At 38.0% G+C, this 20032-nt stretch overlaps 1 protein-coding gene across 4 annotated transcripts in view; it reads left to right on the top strand.

The window, feature by feature from the left end:
- The window catches only part of GLRB (glycine receptor beta), a 49016-nt gene extending 28984 nt beyond the window's left edge, over positions 1–20032 (top strand). For 2 of the 4 annotated variants that reach the window (XM_086891182.1, XM_086891181.1), the window contains exons 8-10: positions 3171–3323; positions 6692–6984; positions 17345–20032. In XM_086891182.1, coding sequence (XP_086747308.1) covers positions 3171–3323; positions 6692–6984; positions 17345–17641 — 743 coding nt within the window. In that variant the 3' untranslated portion in view covers positions 17642–20032. The remainder of the gene's footprint in view (positions 1–3170; positions 3324–6691; positions 6985–17344) is intronic. The other 2 variants (XM_086891184.1, XM_086891183.1) reach the window with 1 other exon arrangement.

Raw genomic sequence — 20032 nt, 5'->3', positions numbered from 1 at the left:
ACATTTAATAAAATGTATAAAATAGATTAATTTTAACTAATGAGTGGTTCATATAATGATAAGTTTAATATGTGATCATTACAAACTACTTCAAATATAGAAATATCCAAGTTAAAGAAGAGATTAAATGTTTGTCTTGGCTTTGCTTACATATATTGTGATCTTATTATCACCATTTTATTTCTATGGTGCTAATACCTGTTTATGCTTGTAAATGTCAAACTTTTCTGAAAGAATGTCCATGTGGAATCATACCAGTTGCAGCAAAGTGGGTAAATTTTGATTTTCTGGTTAGACTTTTGTTCCATAAGTGGATATTACTAGAGTGTAATTCCAAATGCTTCACCCTGCAGGTTCTTCCTTTCTCTAAAAGTTCTGGAAATTATGTCATTTTTGAGAGCTGCTTGCAATCCTCAGCCTTCTATTTATTTATTCCTGTGATTATTTTTCTAATGTAGGCACAAATCTTTCCAATGCTTTCTGTACTCTGGCTTTTAATGATTTACCTTTTTCACCTTGACTGCCTACAAGTATAGCCAAACTACTCACACTATGACAGCCACAAGTCTTTCTATAAGAACAGCTGTATTTTAGTCAGTGTTTCTGCATCATGGGAATAAATCTTCCATTAAAACTCCATTGGGAAGTCTGTGGTGCTGCAGCTTCTGAAGACCCTCTGCAAGTTTCTTGTTGCCTATTCAGCTGAAGTGGAGGCTCTGTTACTTGCAGTTGCTCCTGTGGTAGATTCCAAGCCTGGAAAGGTATCAAGGAACCTTAGCAGATCTTAGAGTTAAGAATTTAATTTGAGAATATGATGAAAATAAAAGTAGGCTTTGTTTTTTAACTGCAAATTGAGTGAGATATCAGCCCAAGAACATAATTCAGCCTCTCATGTGATTTATAATTTGTAAAAAATAAGAAATTACCTCTCTTCAGGAAAATTCTGATTTTTTGAAAGCACATCCAGCATCTAGCAGTGATTGTATTCAGGATATGGTAAAACCTTGCTTAGCAGGGAGAAAAATATTTTGTTCTTTATTAAAAAATGAAGATTTTTAACTGAAAAAAATAATCCATAAAGTAGTGGAAAACTAAAGGAATGGATCTTACATTTCCCAAATGACATTCCTACAAATGGGAAAATTGTAAAACTTATATTCTATTGTGATTATTTTTAGGTGTCCCTTAAATCTGAAATTAAATGTCAAAAAAAAATTTAGATATTTCAGGTATTTTTAGGAAACTTAAAGAAAAATATTTAAGGACTATACACAAAGAAAATCAGTGGTGTTCTCTCAAGTTTCAGCAACTTTGACCACAAAAGACATGATGCAAAATGTTCAGTAAAATATGCACATTCTGTTTGTGTGTATGCTTTGAAAATCAAAGAAAGAACAGGAGAGAACCATTTTGAAAAGTTTTCACAATTCTCTTATTTCAAATCTATTCTGTTAAGAACTTCTGTTTAATCTCATAACCAAAACAAGAATTAATATTTCAGTAATGTGAGTCAAATATTTAGTACTTTTAAATACTTAGAAGTATTTCTAAAGGCTGTTTTCAATACTCCATTTTTTTATTTACTTGAAAGTTCTTTTGCTGAAAGGTATTTTTTTAAAGCAGATTTCACACACAGAGCTAAATAATTTTGTCAGATAATCAAAAGAAGTTTTGCATCAAGGAACAGATTCTCAAAATTATGGTTTATGTAGGAGTTCCCTGACAATTGCAAGAACCCTTAATCTTTGCTGCCTATTTTGGTCAACTGTTGTTTTATCATACCTGCCTAAGTTGAAAGAGGGTCAGCAAATCTGGTCTGCTTTTGTAGCAATACATTGAATATTTATGTTTGCAAATTTCCTGTTATTCATCAATTTTATGACAGATCAAATAGGTCCTATTGAGCTGAATGGTGAAGGCAATAGATATTCTACTCTGTCTGATGAAATATTATTCAAATGAAGGCATGCAGAATCCATTTCCTATATAACACAAACAAATAATGCTTTTGAAGGTCATCGCTCATTTGAAAACAAAACCTAAAAGTGTTTGGAATCCTTTCATAAATTATAGAGGGAAAATTTTTCAGCCAACTGATCACTGAAGATGATAGAATGAACTATAAAATACAGTATAGTGTCTTCTACACAAGGATGTTTGTCCTTAATGTTTTATTGTTTTGTTGTTATGGTATTTGTATGCCCAAACACCACTTTTGTGATGACGTATCATTATACAGCACTTAACTGATACAATATAGAAGATAAATAGAGAACTTTTTGACACATTCTATCTTCTAAATAAGTTTCTCACCAACTGGATTGATAAATACAGTCTGATTTCAATTTTGAAGGTGTTGTAATATAGGAATGCCTTTTCCTTGTGATAGAATAGTTTTTGAAGTTTTCTGGGTTTTTCCCAACACTGTTGTGTTGGAATTAATGTAAAAATATTCTGATTCTTCCAACTGAGTGAAAATATGGACAGAAATTATATTCTGGTTATCAAACTTGATACATTTGTTATCTCCAGAAAAACATCTCGTAACTACAACTTTGTATTGTGTTGAATTCATCTTAAGCATCTTCTGAAGTTTGTATGCTTTAGATCTTCATTTTAAAAGATTTGATACATTATTCCTTGTTTACAAAACTTGCAGCTTTTCTAGAGTCTTTTTTAAAATGTCTGTACAAATTTCAGAAGTTATTTGTACCAGCTTTCAGTACTGGGGAAATCTCTGGTTACAGTCACATTCAGAACACTTCTTTCCATTCTAAACCTGCTAGACTAATATTTCTTAATTCATCCTTTGCACAAATTAGTGCTAAGTAGGATTTTCAGATGATCTTAAGCTAGTGGGACTGCTGGACTCCATTGGTTTTAGCTGGACTTCATCTTGAAGCCAGCATCAAGCTGGGAGTCACTTCAGCCTCCTGTTGCTTTGAAAAGTGGAAGGGTTCCTTACAGAGCACAGGGTACCACAGCCTAACCACATTTGGTGCTTAAGTAGACTTGTGTTTTGATTTTTTTTTTCAAATTAAATTCTTTACCTTTATAAAGAAAATCAAAGCATTGAATTTTTGCTCTTGAGCAGAAAAAGACCTGGATGATATGGATCAGAAATTCACCTGCAAAGTACATTAAACATTAATGCGTTTATTCCTTTAAAGGTTATTACACTTGTGTAGAAGTAATCTTCACTTTAAGAAGACAAGTTGGATTTTACATGATGGGTGTTTATGCTCCTACACTGCTAATTGTTGTTCTATCCTGGCTGTCATTTTGGATCAATCCTGATGCAAGTGCTGCAAGAGTCCCACTGGGTAACCTGTGTTTTCACGTACTGTCACACTCCACTGTATCTCCATTGGGCCGTTCTCAGTTGCTTTGTCTACATGACACTGGACCCTGAAAGCAACTTCACTTCCATTATCTGCTTATCATTTTCACTGAAATCTGCTCATTCCAAGTCCTGTGAACTCCACCTCAGCATTAAGACTTCATTTGATAGCAGTTCCAGCATTTGGGTGACAAGCACACTGTCTCCGCTCCCCTCAGTCTGGACAAGTCTGATCCATCTATGCACAGGTGATGCTGCAAACACTGACAATATGCAGTTTACAGGATTTCAACATTTGAATAATCATTAAGAAAGCAGGGTGATAAGGAAGACTCTAAATAGCTACCTGTTGGAGAAGTCTTTCTGAAGATTAATAGAAACTATATTTAGAAAAGAGCTAGCATTCTTGTTACCTGACTGGCTTTATTTCATTAGACTCACTTCATGAGAGTACTTGAAGCTCATGCAGTCATGCTGCTTAGCACAACACAGTAGGCAGACCCTTCATTTGTTATGAAATAGCAGGACACAGACTTAATAGTAACAATATTATCCTGGCTAATTGGGTTGTACGCGGGACTACAGCTCTGGTATGGCCAAACCTGCTGACCCCAAGAGCTCAGGGACATGCAGAGTCAGGCTCCTGCATCCTGACACTTCTCCTATTTGGGTTCCATTTCCCATGTTCTAGCCCCACAAGGCTCCTATTTTCCCTAGCACTCTCCCCTCTCCAAGTCCATGCTTTCCTAATCTTTGCCATGTCCCAGGAGGTTTAGTGCATCTGTTTCTAATACCCCAGTGGTGCAGTTGCAGAATCCCTCCAGCTGCCTGCCTAGCTCAGAAACCTCTTACCCACACTGGAATTGCCACACCCCCACAGGATATGACTCCTGTGAAGCTTTTTTTTTGTTTGTTTGTTTTGTTTTTACCTTTAAAAATAATTAATTGGGAAGAAGTCTCAATTTGTATTAGTTTCATGGCACATAAAAGATACAATATTTTACCTTGAAAAATTGCAAGGTTGCATTACATAATGCAAAACTTTAAGAGAACATTTGAAGACAAAAAGGGTGGGGAAAATGTATCATGCATTAAATTAAAGAGAATGAAAGATGAACTGGAAAACTAGAATCAAAACCAAGCTGTACTGCCAGTTTTATAATCCCACGATTCAAATAGTGAACCAGCTGAGCTTATTAAAGTTATATTACATTTTTAAGAATCTTAGCATAGATTTAAGTAACATGGATGTCTTTGTAACTAAATATGCATGCTTATTTATTGTTTATTTGTTTCATTCATTGTAGCTGTTTATTGGCTTCTTTCATGTATTACCATTTCTGAAATAATGAATTTTCAAAGATGCTAACCATTGGCCTGGCTACGTGACTTTTCTTTAATCCCCAGAAAAGCAAAAAACCTCTAAATCTGACACCCCCTTAGTTGAGTCAGTATTTAGTATGATAGTTATTAATGCTGTCACTGGGGTAAGATTTATCTTTCTTCCGTGTCAGGAGAGCAACAAACTAACTCTTCTAGTGACATCCTTGAAATCCTTGACCTTGAAATACGACAAGATTAACATTTATGTGTCAAGTAAATGACATCTAGCCCCAAGAAAGTGCACCAGTGGCTAGTTACAGATCTTATTAGATGAGAAGCTACTTCAGATCTTTCAGTTTATTTATTCGTGCTCCTAGCTCACATTTGAGCCTTAAGCTTTGGATTGTGATAAGCAGGCACCTAGTGCAGCTGCTGCCAGAAGTGCAGCTTACACCTCTGGAACTAGGGTCTCTGAGGCCATGCCAACATTCATCAGGCAGCAAATGGTTGCTGAATATAATATTTCTGTTCTTCTGTCTCACTTTATTGTTGCCTTGAAAACCTAGAAGTTTCTTAGACTCTGAGTGAACCTTTCATTGTAGGAATCCATACAAAAGGAAATTAGCTGCTGGTCACCAGTTCTCTACTGAACATGTTAATAAAACCTCCACAAAAATCCTTTCAGCTAGAATTTATAAGTTAGTTCTGTAGAATTCAGTCCAAGATTCTAAGGTATAGTATTTTAAGGTTTTGGCAGTAACAGTAGCTGAAGAATGTGTTGTTTGTGATCAAGTAGAAATGAATATTTTCATACACCAATACAGATAGTTTCATTTTAATTTACGTTTTCACATCCTCAGTTACTTAAAATGAAGGAAATCATTCCTCTGTGAATGAAAAAAAAAAATTTCCATGAAATATAACAAACATTGTTGAGACTAACTGAATATCTCCTTTTGGCCAACATTTTTTATGGATATCAATTCTATTTCATTAAGCTTCCCACTCATAGATAAAGATTTTTATCATTAGCATGTACAAAACCTAAATGTGACATTCTGAACTTGGAGATTGAACCAAGTTTTTCCTATATGACAGCCATTTCTAAATTTAGCTTTCGGCAAATGTAGCTGTTCATGCTACTATTTTCACAGGAGCCTGTGAGAAATCTTTGGGGTCAAGCTTGTATTTTGTCCCTTGTCATACGAATCCTGTGCTGATGGTGATATTTAGAAGCCTTATTAGGAGAAATGCATGGCGAAATCCGTGATGAGCGTGACCTTTTAACAGCCTTTGCACATGTGGGCTGTTTTCATTATAAGGGCTTCATGAGATGCCCTTTATCTAGAAAGCTTCCTCTAGAGCCTGCAAGTTCAAATAGGGAATGATTGTAGATCCTCAGTCACCTCCACGTTTTCATCTTCTCAGTGAATTGGGAACAAAGGCTTTTTGATTTTCTCATACAGCTTTGCTCTTCAGCAAAAACTTCCCTTTCACCTAAGGTCTGAATTTCACACTTGTGAACAGGTCATTCAGAGAATTGCTCCTGCTACAGCAACGTTTCGATTTCTTGTACAATGCTAGTCTAATTTAAAGGACTTGGAGTTTAATAAACTTTGGTTTAATATTATATATAATATATATATATTTGTCTTCCACCTTCCCAGAATTAGATGCACATTGTAAGATAATTCTTTGGAAAGCACATTTCTCGACTGTGTGACGTGTGATGGCACAGGGAAAACATAACAACCAGTTTAGCCTCATTTATGTCTCTGTTAATAAAATGAAGGTGATCATTATTAATAATTCATCATTAACTGCATTATTCTACCTAAGTGTTTAACTTGTTCATTAGCTGGAGGCATATGCATTTTGTTTGCACTGACCTGCTGCACCGACCACATTGTGAAGTCCCATTCAGTGTTGCAAAACATCATTCACTGTTGTCTGTTTCAGAGGAAGAACACAGCCAGTGTCATTAAAGGGAAGTTTTCTTACTAGATATATTGTTTTCTCTTTTTGTAGGTATTTTCTCAGTGCTCAGCTTGGCATCTGAATGTACCACTCTTGCTGCTGAACTTCCCAAAGTGTCTTATGTGAAGGCCTTAGATGTCTGGCTGATTGTATGCCTTCTCTTTGGGTTTGCATCCCTGGTGGAATATGCTGTGGTTCAGGTAATGCTAAATAATCCAAAGAGAATTGAAGCTGAAAAAGCAAAGATTGCCAAGGCAGAGCAAGCGGAAGGGAAGGGTGGAAATGCTGCCAAGAAGAACACTGTGAATGGCACAGGGACTCCTGTTCACATCAGCACTTTACAGGTAGGAGCTGCAAAGCTTTGCATGCAAAATCAGCATTCTTCTCTATTAACCCAATTCCAGGAATATACTGTTTGTAATAATTTTGAATAGTGCTTAATCTTGGAAGGGGCCAGGACATAAAAAACACAGTGATAATTACTGGCTAGCAATCTGACCAATTGGTCCCTAGTGTTTTGGGGTCAGAAGTTCTAAGTGAAAAAATTGTCTTTTAGTGTCATAGCACCGTGGTTGCTTCTTAGCTTTAGGTAAATAAAGTAGCAAGCAGCTTTACAGTTGCTGTTTTTCTCATAATAAATAGCAGCTGTCAAACTGTAACTATTCAGAGGATAGAACTCTCAGGCAGTATTTGCTGAGAGCATACTCAAATAACACCCAGCTCATTGCTTTCCTCGGGATGGCCACAGCTGCACTGCATTGCATGCCTAGGAAGCCAGGAATCCAGAAGTCATGGCATTTGTAGACAAAAGTCCAGTCTGTTTGTGTCAAACAGTTTCTGCATTTCTTGTGTTTCCAGATGGAGTTTATGTGTAAATCAGTCAGATTTCACTATATGGTTAAGGATGACATGTACATCTTCACTCAGGACAAAGTTTTCCATTATGTTGCTGATATTTTAGAAGTCCCTGTTTGTGCTTCAAGAGTTATGAGACATCCCAGTCCAACTGCCTTCAGTCCTAAGTGATATTTACTTGACATTTATTCTGCAGAAGAAAATACTTTATTCTACAACATGTCTAATAGGAATTTGGCTTTTCCTTTTCAATGACTCAGCAATTCTGTTGTATAAAATACAGCTATTAGGCTAGACCCAAGTGATAATATTGGTACACTGTGATTCCAATGTTTCTTTAAGGAATGAGTAATTTATGCAAGAATGGCTGAAATCTTGTCTTAGTATCAAGCTGGGATTGCCCCATAACCAATTGCCCCCAGTCCAGAAGAGCCACAGGTATTGAAGAACAGTGCACTCAACCACCATAATTCTCATCTGGTAGAAGAATCTTTGGGAAATGTAGACAACTACTTTTGGTAGACAAGTAGTCTCAGCTTAGAGTAACCCCATGACTGCTTTGACTTGTGTCACAAATATTTCCCCAAGCCCAGGCAACGTGAGAACTGAGTAGAAAGAAAATGTCTCTGCTGTGGTTTTGCTTCCCCTGAGCTGAATGTGATAATTTTGTGCTCAGCAACCTGCAGGTCCCAAATTCAGCTGTTTCTTCTGAAAAAATAGTTGCAAAAAATCCAGCAGAGCAGCATATAATATATTTTTCCTATTTCCAGTACTTAAAAAGTGTTAAGTGTTTAGTTTGATCAATTACAAGTTTAACAAAAATTACAGTTTTTCAGTAGTGTGAACAAAACCAATTGCTAAATTACTGATTCTTCTTGGTATTCACACCCTCTAAGGTACATGCCATTGTCATATCCATGTGGAAAACAAAATTGTGTATGTACAATTACCTATGTTGTGCTTTCATCTTTTAATGTTTTTTCAAGAAGGCACTGGTATACAGTGTGTTTTAAGACTTAGAAGGGGAATCATTATTCACAGAAGTTCAGTAATGTTCCCCATGAATGGTGTCTAGCAGTAGGCTGAAGGTTTTTAGAATTCAAAATTCAGTTTGCCCTCCCCTCATAGCACCTCCCCTCCATGAACTTGAAATGTCAGCCTCAGTTTTTCATGTTTGACTTGCACTTTTCAGGGTCTTTCCAGTTTGTTATGAGAAATCTTTAATATTCTAGTAGCTTCTGATGACTTCTATACAGACATTTACAAAAAATTTATTTGCCAAGACATAGTGGAAATAAGTATTCCATGCTGTAAAAGTTTATAATGTGGCTGAGTGGCTCATGGCTAATGATCCAGCTTGAATTAATCCACCTGCTTTGAAACACAGTCTACCAGAGGAAATGTATCCTGGGCTGGTAATTTCTGGGAAGATGACCAGGCTGAGGTAGAGAAAGGTCCCAGACCTATGAATCATTTGACATCAGGATGTGGTAGGACAGAGATACTAGATTTTATATATCTGAAAGTTATAAATCTGCCTCTCTGAACCTGCTGTTGCAGAGGAGTACTTTGAAAATTCTCAGCCTGTACTGAAGTCCTAAATCAGAACAGCTGTAAATCTTTTGGTAGCTCTGACTTCTAATCCAAAACTAGGCCTGCCCCACAAAATTTGGATTGCTCCCATGCAGTAATGGTAAATAGTAGTAAATGCATACCAATAAAGATCAAGTAGAGAATGCATTTGTCATATGGAAAATATGTAAGGGAGAGAAACATTAAAGAAGCAGATAATGGAAAAAAACTGGATGTTGAAAGGCATAAAGAATACAAAACAAAAAGAGGCCAGAGTGCTGTCCCAAAACTTCAGGAGCTGTTTTCATTGGGGTCATGGAGGATTGTGTGGGAGGCAAGAGAAAATACTGTGCTAAATGTCTGGAAAGACTTAGGTGGCCCAGTGTATAACTTTAGGAGAAAAGGATGACTTATAACTGCAGCCCTGAAATAAGTATATGTCCTATAGAAATGTTTAAGGACGTTCTTTTTCCACATAGGAGGTGATATTCAGGCAAAAGTGACTGAGGGTGTAGCTGGAAATGTCAGCATAGCTAAGCTTGAAACAGTGGATAGAGCAGATGGGACTTGAAGGTAAAGCCAAGGGAAAACAGGGAAGCAGAAAACTCCAAGTGGGGAAAAACAGAGGGCATGAATAATTCCATTTATGAGTGTTTCTCCTGTTTAAATTAAGCTCTTACATATTATGAAACGTTAACTGAATGGTGCTGATACATATCTGTAAGTTATTAGAAGGGAATAAAATTTTAAAACAGAAGTTACTTTCTGTCACTTTAAAATGCCCCTGCTCCTGGTGCTGTGGCAGCTGTGCACCTGCTGCTTTTGCAGTGTTGCAGCAGTGATGTCTCTGCAGGAGATCTGGGGAAAGGGTCTGCATGTAAGGTACAGGGGAGTTGCTGGGTTGAGAAGATCCTTGGTGAGAGGAGGATCAGAGGGAAGCAAGCGGGGCAATCGGGCATCTCTGGTTCCAGTTTTCATGGAACAACTTGCTTGTTGTGTGCTTGCTCCATTTGTGAAACTTAAAATGGCATCTGGAGATTTGGCATATTTGATTTTAGTGAAAAACAACTGTAACAAAACCTCATGATAATCCCTAAAAATACAAGCAGCTATTGTTCCATTTTTAGGAATAAAGGCATAAGCTTTTCAGTGTATCCTAAATATTAAAAGCTTAATGTAATTCATAATTGCAGGCTAGGAGAAGAGATCCTCTGTAACAGAACCTGCAAGGGTGAACTGAAAGTTTTCAGCAGAAAGCACTTATGTCACTGTGTCAAACAGTTGGTGATCATGACCAATAATCACCAATGGTGACAGTGAAAATGGCAGGGTGAAAAGAGTGCTCACAATTTTCCAATCACCCAAAGGTGGAGAAAGGCTTCCACAGATGTACAGCTACTTTACCAGATCCTGGGAACTGGCTGATGTAAAAGCTGCATGTTGCTAGCATACGCCAGCCCCTCAAGTCCAAGCTTTATGAGTCATGCTCCCTCCAACAAAAACCCTTGAAATGTCAGTGCCATTTTAAACCCAGAGGTTTATCAATATGACTGTCTGATTTAAGTCAAGTGGTCTGTCTGTCAAGATCACCCTGAATCTGTAGGGAAAAGAAGAGAAAATAAGCACTTCTGATGTGTATTTCTAGTAGAAGCAGTGGCTATACACTTAGAGGCAAAAAGCCATGAGAAAATGCAGCTTGGCTCCCTTAGCTCATGGTGGCTGAGACTAGATGCTGTTCTAAGCAGAGGAGAAAATTATGCAGTCTGGTGATAACTGCATGTACTGGCTTTTTATTGGGAATCCTCAGCAGGAGTTTGCATGTGTTTCCTAGCAATGAAACATCATACAGTGAGAAAAACAAGAAAAAAGGGAAATGTTTTGAAGATGAATAATTTCTTTTTTTTCTTTCTTTCATTGCTGACGTGATTACAGTGAGAGATTGCACTGTTAACTATAACAACACCCCTCCATTTGAAAAGCCACATTTTCATCACGTCCATTTATAGAAACTGTCCCCCACAGATAATGTGCTAATGACTGGAGAGAACATTTGCTAAAAGAATGGTTCTGGCAGATGATGAATAGCACTAGGCAAGTTGTGGTAATAGCTCTAATACCAGTTATTTTTAAAAAGAAGTGGTGCTACTGCTTGCTTTATCTTGTCAGAGCCAAATCTAGGCTCTGAAACATGAGATGGGTTATGTTCATCTCTACTTAGTTATAATGTACTTGGCCACTGGTGGTGACCTGTGGTGACCTAATCTTCCCAGGGTTTTTCCCCCTCAAGTGGCTCTCCAGACTCAACTCTTTTATTGTAGAACCACCAAAAACCCAGCTTACATTTTGCCTTGTACGCAAAACCACAGGCTGCAGCCTATTTTAATAGTTCCTGACAGCATTTCAGGTACAGAGTAGGTACTTTCTGCTCCAGTGACTCTCACATTCATCCTTGGAGATAATTCAAAACACGACTGTAAAAAGGCCCCAAGCAGTCTGCTTTGAGCAGGGGGTTGGACTAGATGATCTTCAGAGGTCCCTGCCAACCTTAGCCGTAATACTGTGACATTTTATGTATTAATATTTTTTGTCCTGTACTTGGCATGGAATATTTGGAATGTGGTAGCATATTCCTGCTGAGCTGCACTGGAAAATATACTCAGTGTGAATGCAGACTAATGCTAAACAATAATTACTTTATTGATGATCTACTATCTATCATTACGGAAAGAGCAAGAGAAGAGCACAAAACAAGTGCAAGAGAGATGAATAACAGAGCTTGTTAAAAAACCCCTCCTTTGTTTTGTATGGAGGCCCCTTGCAGAAGTGGCAGCACTGGGGACAGATCTGCATGCCAACAGGAGGCTGGGGGCACAGCAGCAGAGGCAAGGGGGATGTGCTGTGCAGGGCAGGGAAGGCAGCACTCCACTGGGGAAGCTCTTCAGCCTGAGGGACATGTGCTGAGCTTGAGAAGCTGCCAGCGCTGTAGCACGTTTGAAGCCTTGCTAGGTGTTATGGACAATACATTTCTGCTCTCAGAAATGGTGGCTTTTGTATTACACTTCATCCTGGTGGATAAAGAGGACTTGATCACAGGATGAACAGTCAGTTGAAAAGGATCTTTATTCTATTTGCACAAAATAAATTGAATCAAGTCCACGGAATTTTTGGTGCTGTGAAAGGTCAGATTTCACAAATTTGAGAACTGTCTAATCTGGATGGAAGAATTTAAGCAAAATGTATGAATGCTGCTGGTGAGCTAATAATGTTCATACCAGATGTAAAGGTATACTAATTTAAGAAAAACCCCAAAACTTAACAAACAGCACAATTGAAGGCAAACTCCCCAAAGATTTAAAACTAACTCAGCTTCAAGCACTTCTCTTTTCTTCTCACTGGCAAGTGGGAGGTGAGAACAATAAATATAAGCTGAATTCAATAAAATAATTGTGTAAGTAAGAAAAGAGATATATGCATAGCATAACTGAGGGAAATAGGAAGTTACTTTTCATATACAGCAAGAATATAAAACCTTGTGAGAAGAGTAATGGTACTATATTGGGTAGAGGTGCTGTAAGTATCAAGAATTAACAGAGAAAAGCACTGAACAAATATTCAGCTCTAGGTCTGGGGAAAAGCCACATATATTCAATCTGTGGATAAAGTAGTTCTCATTCACAGTAGCTGATGAGAATGTTAAACAGTAACTGTTAGACATTTTACAATCAAGATTTCAGCTTAAGTTGCATCTAGAATTTTTTACAGAGCTGGTCTGTGAGTGCTGTGGAACATTAATATTGATTTTTTAATAAATCCTTTAAATCTGGGAGATTTCCAAAATACAGCAAGAAGCTAAGTTTATGCCAGTACTTTTAAAAGTTAAGTGGCATAACATGAATAATTATAAGCCTGACATCAATCAGCGGAGAATATTGCATGGCTTACAGGTGCTGACTAATAATCATTGTTTGTAAGTATTAATTATCTTTATTATTACTCATCATTCACCCCCATGTTAGCTAATAAATGGGTCAGTGAAATTAAAGTTGATCTGTGTGTTTATTGTTTCAGTCTAACAGAATATAACTTTTTTAAGTACTATCAATTAGGTTGGCAGATGTAATGATCAGAAAGTAAGAAACTCTTTCAGAACATTTTTCTTGGCATCGTATTTCAGCCCAGTTACATCATCTGAATTATGCAAAATCGAGGTTAGATTTGTTACCATCTCTATGTACCAGCAGTTAATCAGACTAACTATAGTCATGCCTCATGTGTGAATATTGAAGCCAAATAAATTCAGATTAGAAATAAGGTACATATGTTTCTGAGGAACAAGGTCATGGAAAAAATTCTCCATCCTGGATGTTTTTAAAGGAAAATCTAGTGTAACTAGTTTGGGCAGTAAATGTGGAAAGTGAGGAGGAGCAGCAGAAGCAGCAGAGGCAGAGATGAGGAGTTAGTTGCTCCTCCCTGCCAGTCTGCATGCATAAGCAGCAGTTCTTTCATCTCTTTCCCCATTTTCTTCTCACATTATTCCCCTGATTCTGCAACTAAAGGCATTCTGAAGAGGCACACATGCTGCAGCTCTGGAGCAGCAGCAGGTGCTGAGCTTGGCAATGAGCACCAGTCTGCCCGAATTTTTTTAAAGGTGAGAGAAACCATCATCACAATGGGTCTTATAGATTCTCAGAGGTGTTTTTAAGTACTTCTGAGCTGTTCATCAAAAGACAGGTGTTCTGTCCATCCTACCAAACCTAGACAAGGTGGTCCAGGTCTGGAAGAAATAGGGAACTAGGTCTGTGTTTTGGGCCAAGCCCCAAGAGCCATCACCTTCCCGTGCTCTCCTTCCCCCTCCCCTCCCACCAAATCCATGCCAGAGGGACAAGGTGTGGCTGCCCAGCTCTCCCTTGGGAATGCAGGGTGTCCCCACACTATCCCAGAAGCCTTTCTTTCCCAAACAGCTGCTCCCCATCCCCTGCTGGGGAAAAGCCATAAATCCTGTGGCTGGCCCACAGGTCATGATGCTGGGACAGGATAAGGCAAGTGATATCAAATATTTTCTGTGTCAGGATGAGGTCAAAAGGATATAACATTTAACATTTTACTATTCTTTACACATCTTCAATGTAGTACCATAAAATCAAGTCCTATGATATTTTTTTTTTGTACAGAAAAGATTTTTGTGCAGTAAATGTGGAAACTGAGGAGGAACAGAGGCATTGTTAGGATTATTGTTAGGCTTCTGGCACAAACCAAGACAAAATTAATAAAAAGCAGATAATAATATATTTTATATTGGCACATTGATACACCTTATATTAGCTCACATTGTTTAGGGAAAGCTGTAGGTCAACTGGAGTGAATTTAGATTAAAACAACAGAAGCATTGGAGAGTTGAAGAGAAATATGAGAAAAAAATTAAAAATATGTTTAGGCAGCAGCTGAGTGTAGTAAATAGAAGAATGTCAGATTTGTAAAGCTGAGGAAATAGATGAAATTATTTTCAAAAGTAGCATATACTTATTAAAGAAAAATTTGGGCCAGGTTGCTCATACAAGGAAAATTGTGTCACCCTGATAAATCAGTACTCCAGCTGACACTGAACTAAGCAGAGCTCTGTGTGAACATGCTGTGAACAGTTCTCTGCTTATAAGGCAGAGGTGACCTAGAATCCACTCTCAGTCCTGAATGGGAATGAGAACCGACTTGTAACAGCCTTTAGGGGAGCACTCTAGATACTGCAGTTGGAACAGGAATATTCTGTGCTATAAATGAGAGAACTTAGGCTACAATTAGTGTCACTGAATTTTACAACATATTGCTGGTAGTATGAGGAATGGACTACAAGTTTTCAAATCCAAAAGGAGGCCTATGATTTCATACAAGATTCTATTTCTTGTAGTGACCTTACTAAATCTTGCTAGGTTTGACCATGGAAAAAATCTAATATTCCTGTGACTATTCAGTTAACATGCACCCCAGTCCTGCAAGTTCACTTTTCATTGCACAAGGGTCTGCTTTATGTCTTTATTACCTGTGTCACTGGGTATGATCTGATTGGAAGGAATGTCTCAGATTGGTGAATAATAGCATCCTGTCACCCAGGGTCACACAATCATGTTTATCTGTGTCTTAGTCACCACCATACTAGACAGCTTGCCCCTGCTACTCCAGTAATGAACACTGGCCTGTGCTGTCAGGTCTTTGAGGACTTGGAGACAGTTGCAAGAAATTTGTACGTATAGTTTTGTCCTACCTATCTTGTTTTTCTTCTTTATAACATGGAATCTTGATTTTGTGGTGGTTTAGGAATGGTATTCTCCAATTTAATTCTCCAATTTAGTACTCCCACTAAAACCACGCACTCCTCCACACACTCCACCTCCTTGCTCCAAGTGGAGGCACAAAAGGTAAAGATCATGGTTTGAGATGAGAAAAATTCACTGAAAATGGCAATGAGCTAAGAAAATGAGCAGTTGACAGCAATAATATTAATAACAAAAGGTGTAAGAAAATAAATGATTCACACAGAAAAATTCTCTGACAACAGACAATATTGGATGGCTCTCTCTGCACGTTTTGTCAACCAGAAGGAACATCTTTGTGCCAGAAGAGAATTTCTTTCCTCAGCCCTGGCAATGACATGAGGAGATACAGAGTAACCTCTGTGCCCTGGCTACTGCAAAAATTAACCGTCTCCTGGCTGGAACCAGGACAAAACTACACCTCTGTTTAATGCACTGGTTTCAAAATATACTGCTTTCATGAGAAATAGAACTCTTGAAAATTTGGGAAGGTGTATCCACTTTTTTCAGAAGGAATAGTGTCATGCTTCTCTTCCACCTTGCGTTAGAATCAGCTTTGTCAATAATAGGAGTAAAAGCCCCAATGAAAGTTTAAGTTTCTTCCGGACTGCCTCAGTTCCTTCCACGCAGGATAAGTTGTCACTGTCATAGAGAAGCTAATAGTATTCTTCAGAATATTTTTCATTCATTCATAAACCTGGTACTTTTTTATGACACTATTATTATTATTATTTTAGTAATTACAAAATATGACCATGCAAATATCCCAAATTATCAGCCAAAAACTGCAGAAAAGCAGAGGTGGAGACAGGTGATGGTAAAACGCCTGGGAGTATTGTGGAGGAGAGACAGGCTAATGGGTAGAAGGAACAGGCAGCTTTTGGAATAACTGAGTTTTATTCTACCAGTGGCTTCAAGAAGCCTTAGTGAAACTTACATTTATGTCAGTTGTCCATGGGTATAACCTGATTTCTGACCTAGCATTTTCTCAACTAACGCTCAGGTTATATATGTGAACAAAGTCATTGTCTGTATTCTTTTTTCTTCTTTTTTTTTTTCTTTTTTTTTTTTCTCTGCTTTCCTGAGAAGTCCAATTGAAGTGAAAGTTTGGGAGGGGTTTACCCAAGTCACAAAGCACAGTGAGTTTAGCAAGTAGGCTCTAAATCACTTCAAGCTCCCCGAACAGGGTTGGTTCTCCTAGAGATGTGTTGAATCTGAAATAAAAACTTAATAAAATCCAATCAAGAGATTATAGGAACCTTTATTCACTGCAGAAAAAAGGTATTGCTTGATCCCCAAGAGCACTAAAGGAGCTATAGGAAACACAGGAGTTCTGTTATTGTATTCAGATTTCCCAGTTAAACGCTTCTACAGTGCTGAGAGCCGTGTTACACCTGTGTTACCTGTCTTTACAGAGGCACTAAGCTCCACAGGTACAAACAAAATGCTTCTCACCATGCAAGCTGGTCACCGTAGGATGTGGTGTAGGATCCTGACCTGATGACCTCTTTAGAACCAGAACAAACTGAAATTAATTGCATCAAACATTGAATTTCAGGGCTAATTCTGACTATGGGTTTCAGAGCTCAGAAAAGTGCAAGCATTGAATAATATCAGGCCTGCAGGTTCATCAGTACAGAATCAATATCCAAAATACTCCCCACAAAAATTTTCTCTCCCCTTCTATCATCTTAAAATGAAGGAGTCTAGCTACAGCAGATTGCAGAGCATGAGGCACCTTGTGCATGAAAAATGACACAATTATGAATGTTTGAATTATGTTGATATGATTGACTGATCATCCTTAAGTACTTTATAACATAACCATTCCACAAATTAGTCTGATGTAATGTATCCCTATCAACAAGTAATTTCCTATATGTTTGTTTGCAGTGTTCTTTAGCAGCTGCATGAAGTTTGCTAATGAGCTGTGGTGAGTCGATCATCATTCCCCTCACTCTTTATTTCATAGGTTGGTGAGACCAGATGCAAAAAAGTTTGCACTTCGAAATCTGATCTGAGATCCAATGATTTCAGCATCGTTGGAAGCTTGCCAAGGGATTTTGAATTATCAAATTATGACTGTTACGGGAAGCCCATTGAAGTCAACAATGGGCTCGGGAAATCTCAAGCCAAGAACAACAAGAAGCCTCCTCCTCCCAAGCCTGTCATTCCATCAGCAGCAAAGAGAATCGATCTTTATGCAAGAGCACTGTTTCCTTTTTGCTTCTTGTTCTTCAACGTCATATACTGGTCCATATATTTATGATAAATCTTTTATTTTTTTTCATATGTGTAAAATATAGCCCATTTCATTATCCCTTCCCAGTCATGAAGGCCACTGTGTGAAATTATTTGCATTTGCAAAGCAATATGTTGCATCTTGATGCCGTGCGATTGTACTGAACATATGGCATCTGAAATTTGAATGAAAGCATGACACTGCAATGTCTGTGCTCTGACCAACTTTGTATATAAATGTACAGCATACACCCTGCTTTAGGAATATATATGAAGGACGATGCCTACTACATTATAAAGCTGAATAATGCTCTTCAGTTATTAGTAACATACAGAAATTTAAAGTGTTTCTGACAATGAAACTGATGTGCACGTTGAGTATTATTAAAATCAGTATTCTAGTATATGTAGTATTTAACAGCTTTTCTGCTGACTTCCAGAGGAAAAAGAAACACCCACCAAACATCTTGTTCTTGTATAATTTCAGCTGGCACTGTTGAAGAAAAAGCTAAGGTGTAATTATTATTATTTAGACTTTGTAAGTGAAGGTAGCATCAAGTAAGCAGATCTTGTCTATGTGGAAAAATAAAGATCAGAGAACTACTAATTTTGTAGAATCAGCTCATTTAGGAAACCAACCCCAACAACTGTGTCCATGAAACAGACACAGTTAAATGTGTTAGAATATGCTGGCAATAAAACATTGGGGAAAATTTTAACTGCTGTTTCTTTAGCTACCAACTAGTACATAAAAAACAAATGGGCCACTTCCTAGACTAAAGATATCAAGAGTTTTGGAGAGGCATCACAAGATGCGGCTCCATATCAGTTTTGTTCTACATTTTTACATTAGTTTGTCCTCTGGCTCAGCTTCTGTAGCACCTGGCAAGCCTGCAGTATGTAAGTCACAATTTCTTTGTTGTTGCATTGGACACTTCTTACTTGATTTGTTTTGTTTATCCCCTTGAAAGTTTTCATTTTTAACAAACCAGTTGTCAAGACAAAATCCCATTTTCACCAATAATTATACCTTTTCTGTTTGTGTGCTAACTAGCACACAGCCACCAGTAGGTGTGAAAACGTGTCCTAAGGTCTAAGAGGCTGAGACTCTCGGGTCCTAGTGTGCCTATGTATTAATTAATGGCTGCCCTCATCAACTCATTGATCTGGCTGCTATGTTTTGGAGAATAAGGTCCTATGCACTACATACTTCTGATAGGAGCCTGCTTTCCATTTCCCAGAGGAAAATGCATGGAGACTACCTTAATGTGAGCTCCTTGGTGTGCATAGGGCAGGAGCTGTGGTCTCCTGTGGATGCCAGGGTACATCCATTCATAAGGGTGAGTCATGAGAAGAAATGTGGCCAAAAGAAAGCTGCATGTAGGTAGGCATGTGAGTAGTGTGTTTCCTGAGAGCAGGCATTTGGCCTCAGCCCATGAGAGCATGCCATACACATCTCTGTTGGTAGAGACGGGGCACCAGAGATAGTTAAAACACGAAAATAAGCCACCTCTCACTAACTTTGAAATTGATTAAAGGAAATCTGGACTGTTGGCTTCTCATAGGCTAGGAAGGGGCTGGTTTAAATACACGTAACCTTCCACAGTGTGGAAACAAACAATCCTGCTTCTGGCACATCCAGGATGTGTTGAGCTGATGCAGACCACAAGTGGACTGTTGGATCACTTGGGACTTGCCCAGAACGAGAATGTTGTCCACCTACAGCGATCCTGTGCAACCAAAAGGTCAAAAGTGGGAATGTAAGAAGAGGAATGGCATTCCACACTGGCTTCACTGGACATCTGGGGAACCTGCATGCCCAGAGCGTTTTCAAACCACTGCCACTTTATGATCAACAGGCTGGCTGCAGCAACTCACATTTGGGTGGAAGAGATCTGCTCTTCACAGTATGGTCACATGAGCTCCAGCAGCTTCCTGGCCACTGTCTGATGGAGGTTTCAGGCAGCCACTCTACCAAGTGGCTACAGTTTGTTTTTTGGATTTCTTTCTGATCCAAAGTGGAAGGTGAATCCCAGATGTTATTAAGCTGTGTTGAATGGGGGCTGAGGGAAATTATATCTTTAAGGTCTAGTTCAAAGTTTTAATATTTCTGTTAGTTGAAGGTAATTGCAGAATTGTCAGAGACTCTAAGAAGCAGTAAGGATAAAAGAAAGAGAGAAAGGATGGGAGGGGGAACTTTTATACATACAGAATGGTATATTTATAGACATTATTTATTCTCATACTTGTATTTTTTCTTACAGTACTGGAAGGCAAAAAAATAATTACCTTGTGTTGGAAATTATATGAATTTTGGAAGATAATTTTCTTGTTATAACTGTTATTAAATGATTTATCTGTAATTAATGTCCACATGCTATCTGTAAAATCTCAATTATAGATTTTATTGTTAAATTAA

Source organism: Cyanistes caeruleus, chromosome 5 (genome assembly GCF_971803275.1).
Source record: "Cyanistes caeruleus chromosome 5, bCyaCae1.hap1.1, whole genome shotgun sequence".
NCBI lineage: Eukaryota > Metazoa > Chordata > Aves > Passeriformes > Paridae > Cyanistes > Cyanistes caeruleus.
Note: the sequence above shows the minus strand (reverse complement) of the source record. Positions and strands in the feature narration are given on the sequence as shown.